The sequence below is a fragment of the Colossoma macropomum genome, unplaced genomic scaffold (assembly GCF_904425465.1).
Source record: "Colossoma macropomum unplaced genomic scaffold, Colossoma_macropomum, whole genome shotgun sequence".
In the NCBI taxonomy this organism is placed as follows: Eukaryota; Metazoa; Chordata; class Actinopteri; order Characiformes; family Serrasalmidae; genus Colossoma; species Colossoma macropomum.
Window position 1 is genome coordinate 31,381,356 of NW_023494799.1, and position 22,811 is coordinate 31,404,166.

At 38.9% G+C, this 22,811-nt stretch overlaps 1 protein-coding gene across 1 annotated transcript in view; it reads left to right on the top strand.

Moving 5' to 3' along the window:
- The first annotated feature begins 5,017 nt into the window (after nt 1–5,017).
- aspscr1 (ASPSCR1 tether for SLC2A4, UBX domain containing) overlaps nt 5,018–22,811 on the top strand; it is a 46,995-nt gene continuing 29,201 nt past the window's right edge. The window contains exons 1-7 of the mRNA XM_036586474.1: nt 5,018–5,131; nt 5,337–5,392; nt 6,383–6,497; nt 14,539–14,639; nt 18,737–18,794; nt 18,904–18,977; nt 20,527–21,091. Coding sequence (XP_036442367.1) covers nt 5,042–5,131; nt 5,337–5,392; nt 6,383–6,497; nt 14,539–14,639; nt 18,737–18,794; nt 18,904–18,977; nt 20,527–21,091 — 1,059 coding nt within the window. The 5' untranslated portion in view covers nt 5,018–5,041. The remainder of the gene's footprint in view (nt 5,132–5,336; nt 5,393–6,382; nt 6,498–14,538; nt 14,640–18,736; nt 18,795–18,903; nt 18,978–20,526; nt 21,092–22,811) is intronic.

Below are 22,811 nucleotides of genomic sequence, written 5' to 3' on the forward strand. Positions count from 1 at the left end.
CAATGTAAATGACAATGATCAGTGTGTCCAGTAGCACTGTGTTCATTTACCACCATTATTGCAGATTGTAGTTCCATTGTCCATGCTGAGGCCATCTGGCCACAATTATGTTTCATCATTTTATATAAAAATCTATGACATCTAGAAGAAATTGTTTAAATAATAATAATAAGATGCTAGACCTCACCATGTGATGTGTGTGTTTGTGTGAAACAGAAGCACAGACTTGAAAATGGAGAAATCAAAGATCTTTTTTTGTAGTTAGGAAATGAAATTAGCGTAAAGAACATACTCTACAGGGAGCATGTATCCCATTTTCAGTCATTTTTAGTCCACTACTTTTATTTATTTGTTTAGTATTGGAAAAACGTTAAATATGATATGTGCCACAACATTTGCATTATTTTATACTTCCATCAGCCATGCACTGTTTAATACTGTATTTTCAATGCAGTAAAACAGTTCCCACACCAGTTGTTGGCTGTTTTAGGGAATGTTGCTAAAACACAAGTAAATAAAAGAGTATGCAGAGATGTAGGTTGGTTCTGTGGCTCAAAGTTTTTTTTAACTTCAAATTTTTAATTTTAAGGCTTCAAATTCCAAGTAAAGTAATATTGTCCTACATTTTAATAATACAACCCCTTTTTTTTCAAACAGGGTGTGTATCAGCAGTTCGTTGTGTCAGTTATATTTGTTTATTGTCATCTCTCTTCACATTATAGCATGTATTTGCGGTAAATTATCAAATTTTTTATACATTTAAAACAGGCTGTTTTAGTAACTTAGTTTCCATATATAGACTGAATGGATTGAGGAGTGAATAGTATGTTTTGAAACTTTAAAGGGTGCATATTCTTACTTTTTTGTATTTTAGCTTTTCCCTCAAGGTCCATTTCTAACATGTATGTGGTTTTATATACCAAAAATGGTCATATTTAATTTTTACTTGACCATTTTCCAGCTTTGCTTTATCTCTTGTTAGAATTAAAGAGGCCGTTTTTGTTACTCTACCTTTAAGACTGGCATAAGATAAATGAGCTCTGTTCTGATTGGCTGTTCTATGTTGTGCCTCATTCAAAAAGCATTCAGGGATAAGACACTCCCCAAACTTCAGTATGAATGGTTGGAGTTAAAGTGCTGTAGATTGCAAAGGCAGGCTTATGTAAATGACAAATTGACTGTATGATTAATAGCTAGACAATAGATGATAATAGATAACAGTAAATAAGTCATAACAAATCCAGTAACCCAACAACGTGCCCGCTGGATCCCATTCCATCTGCATTGTTCCTGTCAATCTCCAAGGATCTACTGCCCTTCATCACTTTTCTCATTAACAAGTCCTTGTCATCAGGTGAAGTTCCATCAACTTTCAAGACTGCAAGAGTACTTCCCATCCTGAAGAAGCCCACGCTTGACAGCTCTGATATCAACAACTACAGACCGGTATCACTCCTTTCTTTTCTTTCAAAAATTCTTGAACGTACGGTCTATAATCAACTGTCTCTCTTTCTCACACAGAACCAGCTCCAGGACCCCAACCAGTCTGGCTTCAAACCAGCGCACTCAACAGAGACTGCTCTTATAGCAGTGAACGAGATCAGCCTGTCTGTCGTCTTTCCTGATTCTTCTTGACCTCTCGGCAGCTTTTGACACGGTCAATCGCACGGTCCTTCTGGGTGTCCTCACCAACCTTGGAATCACTGGCTCTGCGTGGAAGTGGTTCAAGTCCCATCTGGAAGATCGCTCATACCAGGTAACATCCACATCCTCTCCACGCAGGCTCTCCACTCGTGTCCCACAAGGCTCAGTGCTGGGTCCTCTTCTCTTTTCTCTTTCCACTAGCTCTCTTGGCACTGTAATATCATCTCATGGCTTCTCTTATCACTGTTATGCTGATGACACTCAACTAATGCTTTCTTTCTAACCCTCTGACACACAGGTTTCCAGTCGGATCTCGGCATGTCTGTCTGACATTTCTTCATGGATGGCAGCTCACCACCTGAAGCTCAATCCTAGTAAGACTGAGCTGCTATTCATCCATGCAACTACAGGTCCTCATTATGATCTTGCCATCTCATTCGAAAACTCTCTGATTGTCCCATCTGTAGAGGCAAGAAGTCTTGGTGTGGTTCTGGATGGCCAGTTATCGTTCTCGGATCACATCGCGAACCTAACTCGGTCATGCAGATTTCTCCTGTACAACATCCGGAGGATCCGACCCTTTCTCACTCGAGAGGCCACCCAGGTACTAGTGCAGTCTCTTGTCATCTCAAGGCTTGACTACTGCAAGTACTGTGTCCGTACAGCAGAGTCTCTCACTGTCTTCAAACGCAGACTGAAGACACATCTCTTTTTACAGCACTTAAATGAGCAATGAATTAAGTATTGATTGTAAAGTATTGTACTGCACTTATGTATTGTATTGCACTGCTCTGTGTTTAACTGTTCCTTTTTCTCTAGGTGTCAATAATGACTTTCTGATTCTAGCAGTATCTGAGCTCAGGACTGACTTTCTCTCTAACCTATTGGTAACTAGCAAAGATACTTTCTCTGGATAGACAAAACACTTTTTGTAAGTCACTCTGGATAAGAGCGTCTGCTAAATGCTGTAAATGTAAATGTTAACACTGTACATATATGTTCGTTTTATTTTTAGGGCCTTTGGTTCCTGAAGGTCTCTATGCTGTTGTCTATCTTTGCCCAGTGTGAAGTCTACCTCTGTGTGCTCCATGACGGGTTGAATGATGGGGTGATTCAGACAGCAGGTGAGCATTGGGGGTGACTAATATAGGGGAGATAAACTGGGCACCCAAAAACACCTTACAGAGGAAACAGCCCTGTAATAGTCACACCCTTCACAGCTCTTCAAAGGGTTCATAACTGAGCGCTGAGTGTAGCGTATGAGGCAGCAGCCCACATACCCCAGCCCCTCCACTGCACAGTAACGGATCTGAACATGATTCCTCCTGACATACCTCTCACTCCTCATACCTCTCAGACTCCATTCAGTTAAGCGGCAAAAGCGTGCCCTTTAAATCACTCACATATGCTTCCTCTACGGGAACCACAGTCAATGCAAGACAAGCACGAGAGGCAAGAGGAGTCAGAAACATCAGGGGAAATGATTGAAAGCTGGAGGGCATGAAATCCTGATCCTATGATGCTATAAAACATGTAAGTAAAAGTAAACAGTAAGAGGAAGAACTGTGTAACAGTAACAAATGAGTAATAGTAGCCAGCAGTGCTGTACAAAAGAGACCATGCTTCCTTTACCAGTCAATGGCCAGTCTAAAGAGTTTTTAAAACTAGAGTTCAAAAATATTATTAAAATATATAGAAAAAATGGGACTCCTAAGGTCCGTCTAAGACCAGGGAGACCACCAAAAGTGTTAGATAAACAGCTCTTAAAGCTTTCATCTTTAAGAGAGAAGAGAAATTCAAGCTGCTTCAGATATGAAAAAATCCACTGGTGTTTGTGTCCATCCTTCCACTGTGAGACGACAACTCAGCGTCTGAGAGGAAGTGTAACTGTCAAGAAGATGTTACTGAGAAAAATAGATGAAATTCAAAAATCAAACAAAGAAGCTGCTGATGTTCTCAGAACAATGGACTGACCACCCCAGAGTCCACACCTCAACATCACCAAGTGTGTTTGGGATTACTCGAATCATGATGCTAAACCAAGCAAGGCATGGACACAGTAAATACTGAAAATCTGATATTATATTTAGTTGCTGAGGCTTCTATGTAATTTTCTGTTATATATACATTTCTGACTTTTCCTTCCTTGATACTGAAAAATAAATAACTTGTACTTAATTATTGTTTCTACTGAAAATGAACAAATGAAGGGTGCTCTTCTGCACACTACCATATAGTATCAGTAGTGACCTTGTTGTTAGTTATTTGACATTGAAAGATTTCCCTATTTTTCATGATTTTTCATGTGATAGGTCTAACTTTCTGACATAAAACCCATTATGATATGAGTTATATTAGGAATCATATATATATATATATATATATATATATATATATATATATATATATATATATATGACTGTTCTACTGTACTCTATACTCTTTGTATAAAAACTCAGTAAATGTAGATTCACTGGTCATTTTGGATAGTAAATAAAATGGCTATATTTCTACCGTAGACTTTGTGACGCCTGGTTGCTATCACCAACACTGTAAAGAAATCCAAACTTGTTTGTTTTTCACATCGGAGCACTTTGACTGACTCTATTTACATCTCAACAGCTGGATTATGCAGATATTTTGAAAAATCTGTGGAATGTGGTTCAGTGAGCTAAACGATCTCCATCATCCATCTTAGTCACAGTGACAAACATCTTTTGGGTCAAAAAGTCTCTAGATAATTTCCAAAAATCCAGAGACTTTATGACTCAAAAGGAGTTTCAGGCTGTTTATTGTGAAAATAAAAATATGACCACTGAATGTGAAATAAAGTCGTCTATGGAGCCCCCCGAAAGGACATTGGGGGAAAAACATGACATGGCCTTTTCTATAATGGGTAAAAAACCTCTCCTGCCTGTGAATCTCAAATTAATTATTTTCAGATCATTATCTCAGGATAATTGTCTTGAGCCGTCAAGTTGTTCAGAAGGCCATGGCTGCACCTGAACAAACACCAAAGCTCCGGACATATTTATGTAACCCTTTCACCAAAACAATCTGTTGTGTTTTAAAACACTTTTCAAATGGCGGTCTGATGAAAATGGACAATGGGCTTGGGGAGATGTATCTCGAGATAATTAATTTGTGAAAAAAAATCTAAGGTCATTTTACCGGCAAGAGGGTTTTTTACAAATGAAAGAAAAATGCATGTCATTTTTCCCCCTATGTCTTTTCAAGGTCTCCATAGTCATCAAGCAATCTGCCTGTATAATTAGCATCCAGTACATTTTCTTGCATTGAGTACACTGACAGTACACTGAAGCCGGAGTCTGCGCTGCTGGCTCAGAGCTGCTTCAAATAAAGCTGCTTCAAACAAACACAGTGACGTCACTCTGCAATGGCAGCCAGCAGTACTGCAGTGTCAGTTCTGACTCCGAACGGACGAAGACAGACCGTAAAAGTCTCCCCGAACACACCTTTACTTCAGGTAAACATGGTCCAGGACATGCCTGGCATATGCGAAGCTTTCGTTGGCGTTTCATGTGCAGTCATGCTGTTTTTTGTTGTATGTGAGAACAATGCCTGCTCATGTAGCTTCGTTAGCTCTGCGCTGCGAGTCAGAGAAGTCTGTGAAACAGAAAAGAGGAAAACATGATAAAAAATATAAATTCACTGCTGTTTTAACTCTGCAGGTTCTCGAAGAAGTCTGCAAGAAACATGGGTTTAATGCAGACGACCACGGACTGAAGTGAGTGTTCTTTTAGTTACCGAAAAGATTAATACACTTATTAAAGTGTCGTAATGCTAACTTACATTCCTATATGAGTCTAATACCGAATTAGCACAGTTAGCTACTACAGCTAGTACCCGACACCTCACAGGAGTAATAGGTTAGATTGCTGTACGGTAATGTTATGAATTGTGAAGCAATACACCGCACAAATATAGTTAGCTATCATAGTTTCATAAAGTATTTGTAAGGATGGCCTGTTAAGGTTACTGAACTGCTGTAACATACTAACTTACTGCTGTCGTATAATAAATAGCTTGGTGCGTTACTATGTAAAGTGCCATATCAGTGCCTAAATATATTCAGAAATAAGTAAATTGTGAGTTTTGGGTTCTCCTTTGTTTATAAGTGGCATATGAGAATACTTCTTCACTTGCTAACCTTATATGTGATTAAAGCCAACACAGAAGTTGCAGTCATATGTAAGAGTGCTTCCAAACCATATTTTGAACTAGAGGTGGGTAATATGGTAAAAATGTGGTATCACAATACTTCAAGATGTTTTCGCAATTTACGATAAGTCACAATATTTATTTTTTCTGACATCGGGTAAGTTGGAACAGAAGAAGTCGTGCCACCTTTGAAAATGCTGTCAAAAACTATCAATCCAATTTGTATTTAACTTATCACCCACTGTGCTGCACTAAATCCAGTTATACACAACTGATTGTGCTCTCTTTGTATTCAAACATGCATGAGGAAAGTGTTAAGTGCTAAAGATATCCACAATATGATCAGAAAAGCCTTTTCGAAATATTGTGACATTATTTATCATGATAACCATGAATATTGTCATATTGCCCATCTCTATTTTGAACTATGTGTCTGTGTTATAACACAGAGTTGCAAAGGTGATCTGCTGCTGGAGTGTGTCCTTTGTGCCAAAATGCTTTTTTGCACCCAGTGCTTTCTATTATCTCTTAGTCTGAGTGACTCTTTTATGTACAGGTTTCAGAGGAATGTGCTGGATCTGACGCTGCAGTGGAGGTTTGCCAGCCTGCCAAATAATGCCAAGCTAGAGGTGGTGGCAAGCACCCGGCAGCGGGGAGGGGCAGAGAGCACGGTGGGTTACTAGGGTTACTACGTTGTTGTTCATCTGTACGACTTAACTGTAAATGTAACTGGCTACATTAAGGCCTTAACAAGAGCAACAAAGCCAGCTCTTCTTTAAGAGTTCTTTGTGTAATGACTTCTGGAGTCATAAGCATTCTGGTTCATATCATCTCACTTTGTTCATTCAGATAAATTTGACAGCTTAGTTTATGCAGGAAATACTGGTACCATGGCCAGTACCAAGGTGTCATCTACACACATAGCAAAAAAAGTTATATGACAATAACGGAACCCCTTTTCGTGCTATATGCTCTATATGGTCAAAAGTTTGTAGACACTCCTCCTAATTATTAGGTTCAGGTGTTTCTGTCACACCCATTGCTAACAGATGCATAAAATCAAGCACATAGCCATGCGGTCTCCATAGACAAACATTGGCAGTAGAACAGGTCATACTGAGGAGCTCATCATTGCCACAGGTCAGCTTGTGAAAATTTCTGCACTAGAAAGGAAGCAACACTAACAAATGAACTGTGTGTTCGGAGCTTCATGGCTATATATCTACAGTTTACAACTTTGTTAGACTTTGACTCTTTGACAAGAATTATTGCTGGGCAGAACTGTGGAATTTGTGGTATTATTAACAGTTTTCTTACAGTGGTGCCCAGGTGTGCTAGAACAGATTAGAACCCCATAAATTTCTTCATAGGATGTTCTGAATATGTCATTATTTTAATTTCTGGCTTCAAAAATACATCCTCGTTGGCTGACTTGAGCTTGAAATATTTGTCTGAACCTGACAGGACTCTACTGCGTCAGGTTTAGTCAGGTTTAGACGTCATTTTCTGAATGTGTATCTTGGTCAAGTCAAGTTAAATTTTCACGTTTGGGTTTTCACAGCACCCCTGGGATGGGCTCCAGCACCACCACCCCCCAGACCCAAATGATAAGATGCTTAGTTAGTGTGTGTGTGTGTGTGTGTGTGTGTGTGTGTGTGTGTGTGTGCGTATGTGCGTATTCTCACAGCTTCCAGCTTTTAAGAGTTTGTACCCTGCATATCCAGCTGCTTTAATTTTATTCTTCCTATTTACATCCATTACATTAAAACAGTTATTAATTTGACTTGTGTCATTGACACAGTTTAGCATGTAGGTCACTAAGGCCTGTGCTCCTGAGAAAATGGATGCAAGGTGTTTTTCTCAGTGAAAATAAGTTATCACATCCTCCCATTGAGATGTTCTTCCAAAGTGTTGCTTATTAAAGTAGAATTTTAGGCGGCTGATTATTTTGTTATACTTTTTATTTTTTTTTATAAAGTTTTATTTTATTTGTCCCTGATTTCATAATGGCTGTTATTATTGCTATGTGTAAACCTAACTAGTGCTATCCTGTCAGGTTTAATTCAGCACTGTGGATGATAATTGGCTGGTTCAGATCAGTTTCAGACAGAATTTTATCGACTCAACTCGATAATGTGGATCAGACACAAGATCATTGGGCCGTATTCAGGTTTGGACCAAAAAACTGGCCTGATTGTAGCTCTGTTAGTGACACAGGCTACATACACTAATAAAGTGACTAGTGGCTCTGCGTCACTATGTGGGCTATAGTACTGGCAGGCATAAATGATCTGATTTAAGGAGAGCCTTCATGTCCTATATTGGGCGCCGATTCGTGAGAGAAAGTGCTTAAACCCTGTGGTGCTGTGCGGTAGATTACTTCACCATCCCCGGTGTCCAGAACACAACGTGTGCGCTCACTTTACTGCTACAGAGCGGGTCATAAAAATAATCAGCGCCTTGTTTGATTCCTTGTTCCAAAACATTTATTCCTCCGCTTTGAACATTTTAAGTGCATTTTTCCTCCTCACACGCACGCACACACCCTCATACAGTGAACACTTTCTCTGTTTTCCTCTCTTGCTCTCTCTCTCCCTGCCCAGCCGTAATTTCCACTTTCTGTTTATGCACTGGTGCAATTAGGCGTCCCCATTACAGGGCCATGTGGCTGGGCCTCGCTGGGTGTTAACATGGCCATGGCATCCTTTTCAAGTCCATTCCACACCGACGGCCCACAAGGCCAGGCTGCCTCTAAGAGGTCCGTAAACAACCCTGCCTATGTCTGGGCTGTGTCACCGAGTGCCATCTTAGAAGTGGACTTAGAAGTGGAAGTTTCTAGAAGGAGAGGAATGGACACATCTGCCGAACAGGTTCTTCTAACACAACCAGGCCTCATATTGGTTGCAGATGACTTCTTGTTTGTAGAAGAAACTAATTATTTCAAGGCAGGACAGAAGCCTTTTTCATTGTGGGTGAGTGTTTTTTTTAACCTTTTTTTGAACCTCAAGCTCAGATTTGAACTATTTTTTTTTTATTTTTTATTTTTTTTGTAGGTCGAATGAAATGAAGGACATGTTGGTAGTTGTGGCAGGTGCAATTTCTTTTCTTCCCTATTGATGGAGTTACACTATAAGGCCCTAGAGTTTTCAGACACCTGCTCATCCAGTGTTTCTTCTGAAATCATTGGTATTAATAGGGAGTTTGTGCGCCTTTACTTCAGTAACAGCCTCTACTGTTCTGGGACAGCTTTGCACTAGATGTTGGAACATTGCTGAGAGGATCTGATTGCATTCAGCCACATAAGCATTAGTGAGGTCAGGTACTGATGTTGGATCACAAATGCCAGTCATCGCTCAAGAGAATGCAGTTCCACTGCTCCATGGCCCAGTGCCGGGCATGGTGACCTCTCACTTGTGCGGCTGCTCCAGGGCACCCCAGTCTATTGGTCAGTGCTTTGCTGTGTAGGTGATGAAACCTGTATGTGCGCAATTGAACAACTTTGTCAGCATTGTGTGCACCTTAAAATAGAAGACGTGGTTGGATACTTTTGAACTTGTTGGTGTTGCGTTTTTCCTGTGCATGGCACAGTATGATTACAAATCCCATCCCAGAGCTATTCATACCCTGGTCGAGTACCTGTCCGATTCCCCTTGCACAGCAGAACCGTGAAAGTAGGTAGGGTTCTCTGTAGGTTGTGTGGTGGTCATATAATTTCTCACATGACACAAATATTACAAGGCCCATATAATGAAAAATTTTCCTTGTCTTTTTTGAAATAAAAGCTTATAAACAATGTTAAAGTTTCTAAATGTACTGTTTATTCCTGAGATCATACAGTCCGTAGCAGAACAGTTGATGTCAAAAAAACAGTGCATTTACATATATCCACCTGTTCAGGCTGTAGCAGTTTAGCACAGCCCTTTCACATTATAGTTATAAAGAGTATTTCAGCCTGGACTGCTTTTTTTAATGAGTTCCAACATAGGGCTGCCGGACAAAATATAGCTAATTTACATATAATTTGCATACCACTTATCATCATAACGTATCATTTTTAATGTTGTCACAGCTTATGTCACATGCTGATATTTGCTAACTGTACTCTAGCTAGCCATCATGACATAAAATATTGTGACATCTGTCATGACAATTAACAGTAATGGTAACATGGCTCTGTTATGTTACTTTACATAATCGATTATGATGACTCATGACAGCATATGACATCTGTTATGATATGCTTTTGCCATGGTTATGCCAGGGTTATCATGCAGGGTTCAAGTAAAGTGTTACTAAAATAATGTAAGATAAGGGCCCTTTAACAGTGAACTCAGTTGCAACAAGTTAGCTTCAAGTTCTTATTTATATCAGATTTACTCTGCATCGGTCACAGACAGCAATTCTGGCTAGCTAGCTAGTAGTCATGGATGGCCAATTCCGGCCAATTTTTGGTTTTGGTACATATTATGATGTGTGTGTATATATTATAACTAAACTCTTTAAGACACTTAAGTAAGCCTATTTTTGTAGATTAACAGCAATTTATTATTCTGGGATGTCCCTTTACTTTTTAATGCAGACATTTTTAACAACTAATGTAAACCTGAAATGTTTTTTTGTGTAAAATAGTAATAACAAAACTGAACAATATGTAGATAAATCTATGTTAGTATTACTTGATAACTCGAGCCCCACAGGCCTTGCAAAAATGGTGCTAAATGTTGAGTCGCATCCGAGTTTCTACAAAGTTGAAGTTGGCCTCCTGTTTGACAGCTTTTGTTCTTATTTTCCGTCCCACTTTAAATGGAGCAGCAGTTACTTTCTCACCCCTGCACAGGCAGCTGGAATGTAATTGCTGCACCATTTAAGGTGAAATGGAAAACTTTAACAGAAACTTTAACATTGTTTATAAGCTCTTATTTCAAAAAAGGCAAGGAAATTTTTTCATTATATGGGCCTTGTAATATTTGTGTCACATGAGAAATTATATGACCACCACACAACCTACAGAGAACCCTACCTACTTTCACGCTTCGGCCAGGCCTTATTGGTCTGGTCTCCACGTTAAGCTAAGGCCAGCCATTCCTTTATTTCTGCTGCCTCAAAACAAAGTAGACTACTTCCAATGATAAGGACTAGAACTTTGACTGATGTGCCGGATAAACTGGTATACAACCCGCTACTACTAGCTACTAGTTTTTTTTAGAAGCGGCAGTTGTCTGACTCAAGTGACGATGTAATGGCGTTTCTATAATGATTGTATTTGACCAATCATTGATCTGCACTATTTGTAGCCCCAGCAAAAAGGGTAACCAAATTCAGTACTTGGGTACAGCATACGTCATTTCTCTGTGGAAGTGAGCACAACATGCATTATCATAGATTTGTAACCATACCATGTTACACTGCCTGGTGGGAAAATGCCAGTAGTGCACCTCAGTGCTGTTGTTTTATTTTCTAATGCGGCTGGTGCTGACACAAACTCGCACGCAGATCAACAGCTCACTTATATGCAGGAACGTTTGTTTATAGCTGCTCCGCCACTATTAATCAGTGTCTTGCAATCTATCTTTTTCATCTTTTTTCCCTCTGCTCCATTTGTTTTGTTTGTTTATGGTGGGGGTAAATAACTTGAATAAATAAACACTTCACATTGTGGGCCTTTCTTTTTTTAGCACGATGGTGTGCGTGGTGTATGTGGGTTTGGAGGCAGTTTGGAGGAATGCTGCGTGGCTTTTGAAGGCCAGGAAAATGAGGTCAAGACCAGGGCCGAGGTTAATGACATCATCAATCCGCCACGGCCTTCGCTGCCCTCTGTCATCCATGTGTGTCGGCTGGGCCACCCACAGCCAAACACATAACACCGAGTGTTGTATCGTAGTTGTCAGGTTTACGCTTCACATCTAAAACATGTGTTCTGCCCGTCTGAGGAGTGCAGCGCTGGGCACACACGGCCATTCAGTCTTGGAGGTCAGCGGTGGTTGAAGTGCACAGATTTGTTGTTATGTAGGTTTATTTCTTGCTTCTTTAAGGTTAATTAGTGACTTGTTTATTAGCATTTTGCATCGTGTTATCAATATTTCTGTTTAGACCAACAATAGGGCCCTTGTCTTTTAGATCATACACTACAGTTTAGAGGTTTAGAATCAATATCCAGAATTCATTTTCAGCAAAATTACTGTAAACAGAGAGTTAGAATATATTGTTGCCGTCCAGAGAAAAAGAAGTACCTCCAAAATGCAAACATCTTTATTTTTAATGTAAGTAAACGTAAAGCACGTTTATTCTAAGCATTTCACGTCATAAAAGTTTCACACAATGTAAGTTGTATGATCATGTCAAATGCAAAAGTTGGGGATACTTCTTTTTTTGAACAAAGATGATATGATTTATCATTTATTAAACTCCAAATATTGAGTACAATACATTGTTGCACTTTATCCATGCATTACTGTAGTTTTCCCCAGTGCATCCATGTGTCAAAACAGCAGTAATTTAAATGTTGTGCGTACCAAAGAAGGTGTGTGGAGAAGAGACGTCAGTCCATCCCATGTTTGTTTCATTTGCATTCGTATTTCAGACAAACTGCACTCAGGAGGTCTCGGCCCGGTTATTTTATGCCCACCAGGGTTCGAATGGTAGTGTTCTCACTTGTTCTAACCAACCGTGCTAACAAAGCAATCACAGAAGAGTGAACCAAACTGCCGACTGTAAATGCGCTCTTAGGGTCAGTTTCCCTGACTAGGATTAAGAAAATGTTGTGCTGGAATTTCCCTTTTAATGGAGAATCTCCATTTAGAATGTTGCCCAGTCAAAGACTAGGCTTACTCCTTGTTCAGGAAGCTGGCCCTTAATGTCCAGTTTATTATGATTGTATATGAACTACCGATAATTATTAATATTGCAAGTAATTGCAAACTTCTGAACAGTTATCACCCTTTTAGCTTTTGTAATGCCAATATCTCAGAAGGCTGCAACATGAAAGTGATGTATTTTAGGACGTATTTGTACTCCAGAAGAATAAGATACTTAGGCCATGTTGAGCTGAATACATTTCTCTGTAATACTATTCCAGGTTAATTTAGTCCCAATTTCTACATTTCATGAATGCTCTTGTATTGGTATTGGGATTGACACTGACAGACATGTAATTAAACATATCAGATATCGGCATCAGCCTAGAATTCCCATATTAATGCATCACTATAAAATACTGTTTTACCAATATCTTTCAGCCTTTCTACAGTTGCAGAAGAATGTGTTTATTAGCAGAAGAGAAAGTGTATGTGTTGCGGGATGAGCGTATGAAAGCAGATGAAAGTGTCTTTCGTTATTTGTGAGTGAAGGATCAAGGGGAAAGGATCTCTGACCAGAGCCTGACCGCGCCCACTGTAAAACACAGCGGGAAAAGCGGTAACCACGGCCTTCGCTCATGTTTACGGGATGTTGAAGGGGGAAAAATGCTCATCCGTGTCCAAGTGTGGTTGTGGTACATTTACCAAGCGCTGAATCATTACACCAGCACAATTCAAGTTATCCACAAAAAATGCAAGCCTCGATGTCTCTCTGTCCACTTTTCATGAACTGTTGATTTTGAGGGGTACTTCCACAGGTCTTTTAGTAGTGGATGCATCATAATAAAGGAGGCGAATCAGCAGCGTTGAATTTGATTATAAACAATTAGGGTAATATTTAGTAAAGTATGCTCTCAAATTTTTGTCAACATTTTTAAAAACGTAAAGAAATCAATGCGCTTTGTGTATTTTTTGTATTATATTCCACTACTGTGTTAATTGTTTCTCTAGTAACATTTTGTGCGTGCATTTTTAAAATATTTTTGAATTATAGAAAAATATCAAGTTGAGTAAAGGTAAACTGTGAAAGTTGTTAATAGATTTTTTTTCTAAGAATGTTTTAAGCTAGTTGAATCTTTGTGAGGTCCGTCTTTTTCACTTGTTAGGAATTTATTAAATGGCTGTCATAATTATAAACAGTTAACACTGTATAGTTTAAAGGAAAATTTCTGCATAGTTCAATTGTTGAGCTGTACACGAAGACATTCAGAGTGGTTTGATGTGAAATGGTTCAATGTAGAGATATTTACTGATTCTGATTTCTTTACAGTGGTGGTGATAGGAACCAGGGGTCACAACATGTACAACACAAATGTAGCCATTTTATCTGCTGTCAAAAACTGCCAGTGAGTGTTTATATATAATATTGACGAGAGGAAAATAGAGGGAAATCTGAGAAAGGTTTTCTTAGGGACTCTTGACAATGCCCTGCTAAAATCTCTTTGTAAATCTATAGAAAAATGACATCGCAGGCATCAGCCAGCATGTTTATAACTTTTAGAGCTTTTAGAGGCATTAAACACTTCAGGCATCTGGTTCCTATCATCACCACTGTGAACAATTCTGACTCTGTAAGTTTCTCTTTAATGTAACATTTCACATCAAACCACTCGGATTGACTTTGTTCACATCTTAACAATTTAATGATATAGAAATGTTGGAAAATTGGTAAATTCCCATTTAAAACACTCAAATACAAGTATTGATTTAACATTAAATTCCATCATCCAGGTTGGTATCCATTAATATCTGAAAGGCCAAGTGAGTCAATGAAAGCTCTTTAGAAAGCTCTCAGTGTCCTGAACATGTTTCAGCAGCTCTGATCTGAACTGTAAATTCTGGTGTCGGTCATGCTCAGGTGCGGATTGCGCTGCAGTTGGAGGATGGGTCTCGTCTCCAGGGTTCTTTCTCCGGTGGCCAGAGCCTGTGGGAACTGCTTGAGCACTTTCCTCAAACCAGGTGTGTTAAGAGGTTGTAATTTTGGTGTCAGTGTGTTTCTTTTTTCACTACTCTTTTTGTTTACATTCATATGTTTGAAATTTTGATGTATGTCTGTTTATATGTATATTAGGCAGTGCATTCAGTGAGGTGTTCTTATTTCTTTATTTTATTGCCACAGAAAAATGATAGTAGTTGGATTCAGTCAACAGTAAAGAATAGGTAAACGACAGAGTGCGAAAAAGGAAGAAATTAGAAACACCAAAAATGATATAATGATAAAAAGAACTGTATCAACCCTGATTAGGCCTGTCATAATTATTACACCTGACCACAATTATTTGAGCTACGGTACTGGTGATACTATATAAAGCTAGTTCTCATTCATTTCAAATAGACTTGCTAATGTGGTTTCTGACACTGACATGCTATGATCTGTCAGTTTTCAGGATAACTGCTGCTGTTTTTTTTTAGCTGTGCTAGTGCTGTGTTTTTGCTTGCAGTACTTTTGTCGGCATCATTTCAAAGAGCAGCTGTTGAAATTAACAGTATGGATTTAAATGCAAAGCCAAACACAACAGCACCACAGTGGTTACATTGTAGTTTCAAGACAAATTAAAAAGGAAGGCACAAACAGCTTGGAGGAGGCAATTTGTCAGATTTCCAACAAAAAGTGTTGGTAAAGGGGGTAAATGTATGCATAAAGAGTGTGTAGTATAAAACTGTTAAGTACACTCACATATCGTAGCATAATTACACATGACTCCTTGTGCCAAATAGCCGGTTGATTTAAAATGTAAACATTTACAATGCCAGTTTGGTCCATCAGAGAGCAAAGAATATTGCTTATATTGTAAGTTTTACTTGCAAAGTTCTGGAAATGTGCTAGTTTGTTTCATGTGTCTGTTTACTCCACACAGTGTGAGCCTCCAAATAAAAACCACAATAAAAATCTGCCAAAAAAATTTGGCAGTAAAGAAAATGGAATAAGTAATAAAAATTCATGACTGGTGCATCACAAATTTTTTATTTTACATTTTATTTTTTCCAAGAAAAAACTTAACATTTACATTTACATTTACATTTACATCATTTAGCAGACGCTCTTATCCAGAGCGACTTACAAAAAGTGCTTTGTCTATCCAGAGAAAGAATCTTCGCTAGCTACCAATAGGTTAGAGAGAAAGTCAGTCCTAAGCTCAGATACTGGTAGAATCAGAAGGTCATTGACACCTAGTGAAAAAGGGACAGAGTTAAACACAGAACAGTGCAATACAATAAAATACATAAGTGCTGTACAATACATTACAATCAATACTTAATTTAGTGCTCATTTAAGTGCTGAATAAACAGGTGTGTCTTCAGTCTGAACAGTCTTAACAAATAAATAGAAATTTTGTTCGAAAATTAGTAGACAAAATACTCTGTTTTAGTTTGTACTCTGTAAAAGAGGTGTTGACTTATTTTGTAAACTTGTTCACAAATTTGTATATGTGTGTTTGTTATTATTATTTATGTTATTATTTGCCTGTGCTATGATCCAATAGTAGAATTAGATGAACAAGAAAGACAGTTCATTTGTTAATCGCATTTATTTGCATGTCAGTTAATCAGCTAAAATTTCATGATAATGACAGGCCTAACCTTTACAGCTTTGATGTGGCCAGTATGTGTGACGTGTAAATAGTGCACGCGCTTCTTTTCCAGCAGCTCAGACATACATCTCTCTCTCTCTCTTTTTTTCTCTCTCTCTCATTGCTCTCATTCCACAACGTCTTTCTCATCATATCCCGCCCGCTCCACTGGGTGGTTTGGCACCTGTTCTGAAGTCTTCCTCTTATTGGCTGTAGTGGGCTGGCCGCCAGCCAGCATGTTCCGCTCTCTGTCTGCCTGCTTCTCATCACTGTGACATCACAACTTAATTTTTGCTCTCTCTTTATTTTCCTCCCATGGAAGCTTCCAGACTTGGACTGACTTGGAACATAGTGATCAGAGGAGAAATAAATTAAGCCAACTGTTTCCTTTGATATGTCTTTATGAGTTGCGTAATGAAAATATATTACACCTCACAGATGGAGGACACACACGTGAAATCTCAATCACACACATGCTTGTTGACACTACGTCTTACTCACTGAATTTCTCATAAAGAGCATCGTAAAAGGACTGAAGCATGACATTCTTGCACGTACACGTACACATTGAAAATGCACTTAGTCACTCTCTCTCATTCTGATTCACAGATGACAAACTACACACTCATTTGTCGGTATATGTTTATTTATTTAAAGTTTATTTAAAGGTATACTCAATTATGTGTTATGTGATTTTAAGTACAGACGTGATTGATGGAGATTAGGTTGAAAAATGCTGGAGTATTTCTTTAAATGTTTATATAGGTTTATGTCTGTATCTCAAAGTTAAGATCAAAAGCCTGATATCATGGCAAACTGAATTTTCAACACGTTTTGAAAAAAAAATTGATATAGTTTGTAAACACCGTTAAAGAGTTGTCTTAACTTCTGTTTTAACCATCTGTTTCTATTGTTTTGTGCTGTGTCAGGCAGCATAGTTCACTATAACCAACATAATGACATCACATTTATCTACACTGAAAATGGTGCTTTGGCTTATGAGGTTATCAGCGTTCCAAAAATCTCAAATGCTGCAGACACGATTATTATTATTACCTTCATTTGTTAATATTGATGAAAACTCGTCAGATAAAATATTACAGTAATGGTGGTGAATAATGAGGAGACAGCTGAATGTGTGTCTGTTTATCAGGAGGAATAGTGTTAGCGCGCTCAGCTAAAGTGATTGGGAAACTGAAACTGGGAAGCGGCGATGCTCTGATAAACAGCATGAAGCGCTGACACAATATTCCTAAGTTCACGTTTATTGCGCTTTAGTTTTGTTTGACCTTTTTACCTTAGTAACGGTAAGCTAGCTGACTGGCTAACTAACTTGATCATGTTGAGTATGTGTTTACATTTCAGCGATGTGCTGATTGTCGGTTGCTAGGTAACAGACATGACAGTTGATTGTTGATCAATTGAGTAGTATAAGATTTCCTGACTTGAGATAAGATACTGTGAGATGAAATAAGCCTAAATTAAGATAAAATTTGCTTCTGTAATACGAATTTGTGAAGTCTTATCTTGACATGTCACATCTTAAGTTAAATCTGGACTGCTTTTGAATGAGGCTTTTGAATACAAGGCAGCCAATCAGAACAGACCGCATTTACATAAACAGATCTCAAGGTAGTAACAAAAACAAACTGTTTATTGTAAGGGATGACGACAGGTTGTAAAAGGATCATGTAAAAATGAACTTTTTTTGGTACATTAAATTAAGTGACCCTTATTAGTTCCAGAATGGGGAAATTTCACCTCTGCATTTTACCCATCCGTGCAGTAAAACACTGCATACACACTAGTGAACACACACACTAGGGGGCAGAGAGCACACTTGCCCGGAGTGGTGAGCAGCCCTATCCACGGCGCCTGGGGAGCGGTTAGGGGTTAGGTGCCTTGCTTAAGGGCACTTCAGTCACGTACTGTCGGCTCAGGGGATCGAACTGGCAATCTTCCGGGCACAGGGATGGTTCCCTAATCTCCAGCCCATGACTGCACATAAACCCACACAAGCATTATAAGCAGACATCATACATATATATGTTGTTACAATGAGCAAACATGCTGTTGTGGTGACTGCGGTGGTCCCACCAGCTGAGCTGGTCTGTTTTGATGGTGTCCAGTCTAGGTTATTTCATTAGGGACTGTTAAGCTACTGCAGTGATAGACTCTTAATGTAATGCCAGCCCATTTAATTTAAAACCTTATTTTATAGAGTGATATTACTTTAGCCAAAGGAACAGCATCTATGATGCCAGGTGAACCAGACCAACTATGGTCACCATACCACTATTGCATTGATTTGTTTCGATTAGTTTTCTGTCCAACCAAACAGGTCTGTTAAAAGGGGAAAAGAACACAAAAATGTGAAATGTTGTTGCCAAGAGCACCAGGCTGTAGGCACTGTGGACCCCTGTCTGTGTGTAAGTGTTTGTGCCCTCTATGTCATCGTTGTTTTGATTTCTCTGTTCTTAACAGGATATCTGAGCTGGAAGTGCCGGGACCTACACCAGTGTGTGTATACATGAGAGATGAGGTAGAATGTCTCGCTTTTCTTTTCATTCCTCCCTTCCCTCTCTGCTCTTTCCCCCCAGTAATGCTTTTAAGATGTGATAACGTGTTCATATTTGTGTGTGTTTGTTTAGATCAGTGGGAAGGAAGCTCTTCAGAAGACCACTCTGAGGTCACTGGGGCTGACCGGAGGCAGTGCCATAGTGAGGTCAGGCATGCTCACTTTTAACTAAATATAAATAATCAGATTATTCCAGTGAGCATCTTGTGAATATACCATCAGGCTATAGCGATAGTTTGGAAAAAAAATCTAATTTACAAAGTTTTCCTTCTAAACTCAATGTGGTCAATCAGCCAAGATCTGTTTGATGTCTGAACTTCTTTAGTTTTATGCTGGAGGTATGACACTAATGTATCTAACAAGTGATGGATGCTTATAACTCACTGGTCAGCACTGTGCTTGCTCCAGACTAGGGGTTGGCGAAATTAACTAAATAAGATTTATATTGTATTAAGATTTATATTACAGTGTTTTTGACTGTTTGGACTGTAACAGTTACAATAACAGTAACAGATATAACAATATCAAAAATGTTTATTATTATTATTTAATAATAATAATAATGATAATAATAAATTATTATTATTATTTAAAGTACAATAATATAGTATTTCCTACAGATCTGTTCAAATTTGGTTTCTAAAATAATATTCCTTGTTTGCTGTGTCTAACAAAGGCAGCAAGCTATTTCAGGCTTGCAAAGTTAAGTTTACCCCTCTATTTATTACCTAAAATGTCTTTGTATGCCCTTCATTGGAGCTAAGTGGTGGAGCCCCAACCCTGAAAAACAGCCCCAGACTATTATCCCTCCTCCACCAAACATTACTGTTTATACCATGCATTCCATTAGGTAGCATTCTTCTGGCATTTGCCAAATCCAGTTTCATCCATCAGACTGTCAGATAATGAAGCATGATTCATCACTCCAGAGAACACATTTCCACTGCTCCAGAGTCCAGTCATGGCCTTCTTTACACCACCATCCAGCAAATGCTTGGCATTGCACAAAGTGATCTCAGGCTTGTGTGCAGCTGCTTGGCCATGGAAACCCATTTCATAAAGCTCCCTAGGCACAGATCATGTGCCGATGTTGCTTCCAGAGGCAATGGAACTTTGTAGTGAGTGATGCAACAGAGAATAGACACTTAATAGCACAGTTATAGTACTTATACTTGCGCCGGAGCAGATCTACGAGGGCAAAAAATTCTGACTTGGTGGCATCCTATGACAGTGCTAGTTTAAAATCACTGACTCTGACATTCTATTGCCAGTGTTTGTCTATGATTGCATGGCTATATTCTTCATTTTTATACTAATATTAGCAATGAGTGTGTCTGTGAAAATAGAGAATGTATTTACAACATTTAGGATTGCTAGTATTGTTTTTAGTTATCCAATGTATTTTCCTGATTTGTTTTTTAGATTTAAGTCTGTTTCTTAGATTTATGTCACTTAAATCTTACTGTGTTGATGTAAACATGAAGTTTGCACAGTGCTAGCCTTGTTTGAAATTTTTTATTACTTGTTAACTACATTAGTTTTGTAGCTCCAGCACAAAACAGAAGAGGCAAGCTTTGAACACACCAACATGTCTTGGCAGATTGACTATGTTTGGGATAAGGGGAAAAATTGTGCGATTTTGATTTCTGGCTGTGTCATCATTCTTAGCTAATATGTGTCTCTCCATTTTTCTCAGGTATGTAGTAAAAGGGGGTAATGCTCTTGGGCCAGGTGAGCCCATGGAAACAGCTGCCACACCAACTGACACTGTTGCCACAGCGACCGCATCCCAACCACCTCCTGAGCACCTTGAGGCACCCAGTGGGGTGTCCACTGCTGTTAACTCAGCACTTCCAGATAAGCCAGAAGAGCCTGCACCTGCCCCAGTTCCCATGGAAACCCCCAGCCCACCCTGTCAGAGCACTGAAACCGCTGTTCACATAAGCCAAGCACTTCCTGCCCAACAGGAAGAGGAAGAGCCTCCTCAAGACCAACAGCAAGCTGTACGGCCCAAAATCAGGCAGGCCGTTAACCAGGGGCAACAGCAGTCAAGGGCAGATCCACAGGTGGATGATGAACAGCCAGGGCCATCCCACGCCAACTTACCCACACATAGTAACTTTGTACCTTTCTCTGGCGGTGGACAGCGGCTGGGAGGATCTAGTGGTCTTCCTCATTCTTCATCCTCCTCCTCCTCTTTATCACCACTCTCCAGTGGACCACCAAAAGCCAAGAAGGCCAAACCAAGCCATGAAGTCCAGGTGAGAGGCTGAGAGCATGCCTAGGCAAAATTCAGTTAATAATTTAATAAATTTTCTGAGGGGGGGGGCCTTGTAAAATGCGACCTGTGTAAAAGTTATGGCTCATTTATTATGTAAATTTGTATTTTAATGTTTTAAATGTTTCTTAATATCTCAAACTCAGACATTTCAAACTGCGCACCAAGTTTGTTCCCTGTAAAAGATGTGCTAACTTATTTTATATGCTTATAAAATCATCATGTAAATTGTAAATTGCAAATGTAAATTGACCAGGGGTGTTCAAACTTTTGCATATGACTATATGCATCTGCGTATCATTATGCTAATCACTGCTGGTTCATCAAGAAGGTATATTTCAAGTGTTTTATGTGGAGTTAGATTGAATAATTGTGGTGCCTTTAAAATTACGGATGCACAATGACACCAGAAACATATCAATATTGACAGATTTGTGGACGTGGAACAGATGTTTAAATTGGACCAGAGTTTAAAACCGATATTGATGGTATACAGTACTGTGCAAAAGTCAGAATTCACCCATAAAATTGTTTCATTTCTAGTCCAAATGGCCATTAAGTACAAGTCATTCATTTTTAAAGAGATATTTCTGAGGAGATTAAATACAAGATAGTCCACTTGCGTAAAGAAGGGAAAGTCAAAAAATAAGTGAACAAAAACAGAAGTTTTCAAAACTGGAGCTAATAATATAGAGAAAATGGAACTCCTAACAACCTTGCAAGCTCACCAACACTCTCACTATCACATAAACAGTATTATTTAAAATTGAAAGAAGCAGCTAAAATATGATGCGTGTGCTGCTGTGAATCACCTGGTAAAGCCTGAGGCATTGAGTCGGATTACACCTGAATTTTTACTTAACGTATTAACGTCACACTCACAGGCTCAAATACAAGGTCAGCTCAATGTTTAGGTCTCGAATGCAAAATCAACATTATAATGATCAAGACATGATGACAATAGTAGAGAATCCTTCTTTTCTTTGCACACTCACAATCCTTAGATTCATCTGGAGGAGTCTGAAGCACAACCAATACAAAATGTTCTTCCGCATGTTGCATGCAATTACACATTTCCACCGGAGAGGTCTCCAAATCCCTAAAGCTTACATAGTGCAGCTTTAATGGCCATTTTGACTAAATAAAGGAAGGGTGGTCTCTGACTTTTGCACAGTACTGTGTGTATTGTACTCCACAAGAACAGAATAATTTGGTGACTCTGGTCTGCTGCGCTACTATATCTGCATTCCTATTAATTTTATCTATTGTACTGTATTTGTAAATGTTATATTTATTTAGTGCTAATCTGTATAGACATAGTCCCAGTTTGAACATTTAATGAATGTCAGCATCAGATATGAAAAATATCCTAAAAAAGCATCTGCAATTCTTATATCGAAATGAACTCAGTCTCTCAGAGTGATGCAGAAAGAAGGAATTTAGTGCTTATGTACGTAGAGCAAGAACATATATTCTTTTCTTCTTGCAGTGTTTTGATTGAAATGCACAGCATGTGGTTGACCCCTGCCTGCCGACTGTTTCAGTACAGCGCACATATAATCTTTACTCTGTTCCACAAATGAGGGAGTGCTTTCGGCTCCTGTTTAGACTTAAGCAACTGCTCCTCATTCTTTGTCTTTTTGATTAAAGCTTAGAAGACATGCTTACCAACCTCAACCAAGTCTCCCCTCCCTCGTAAAGCT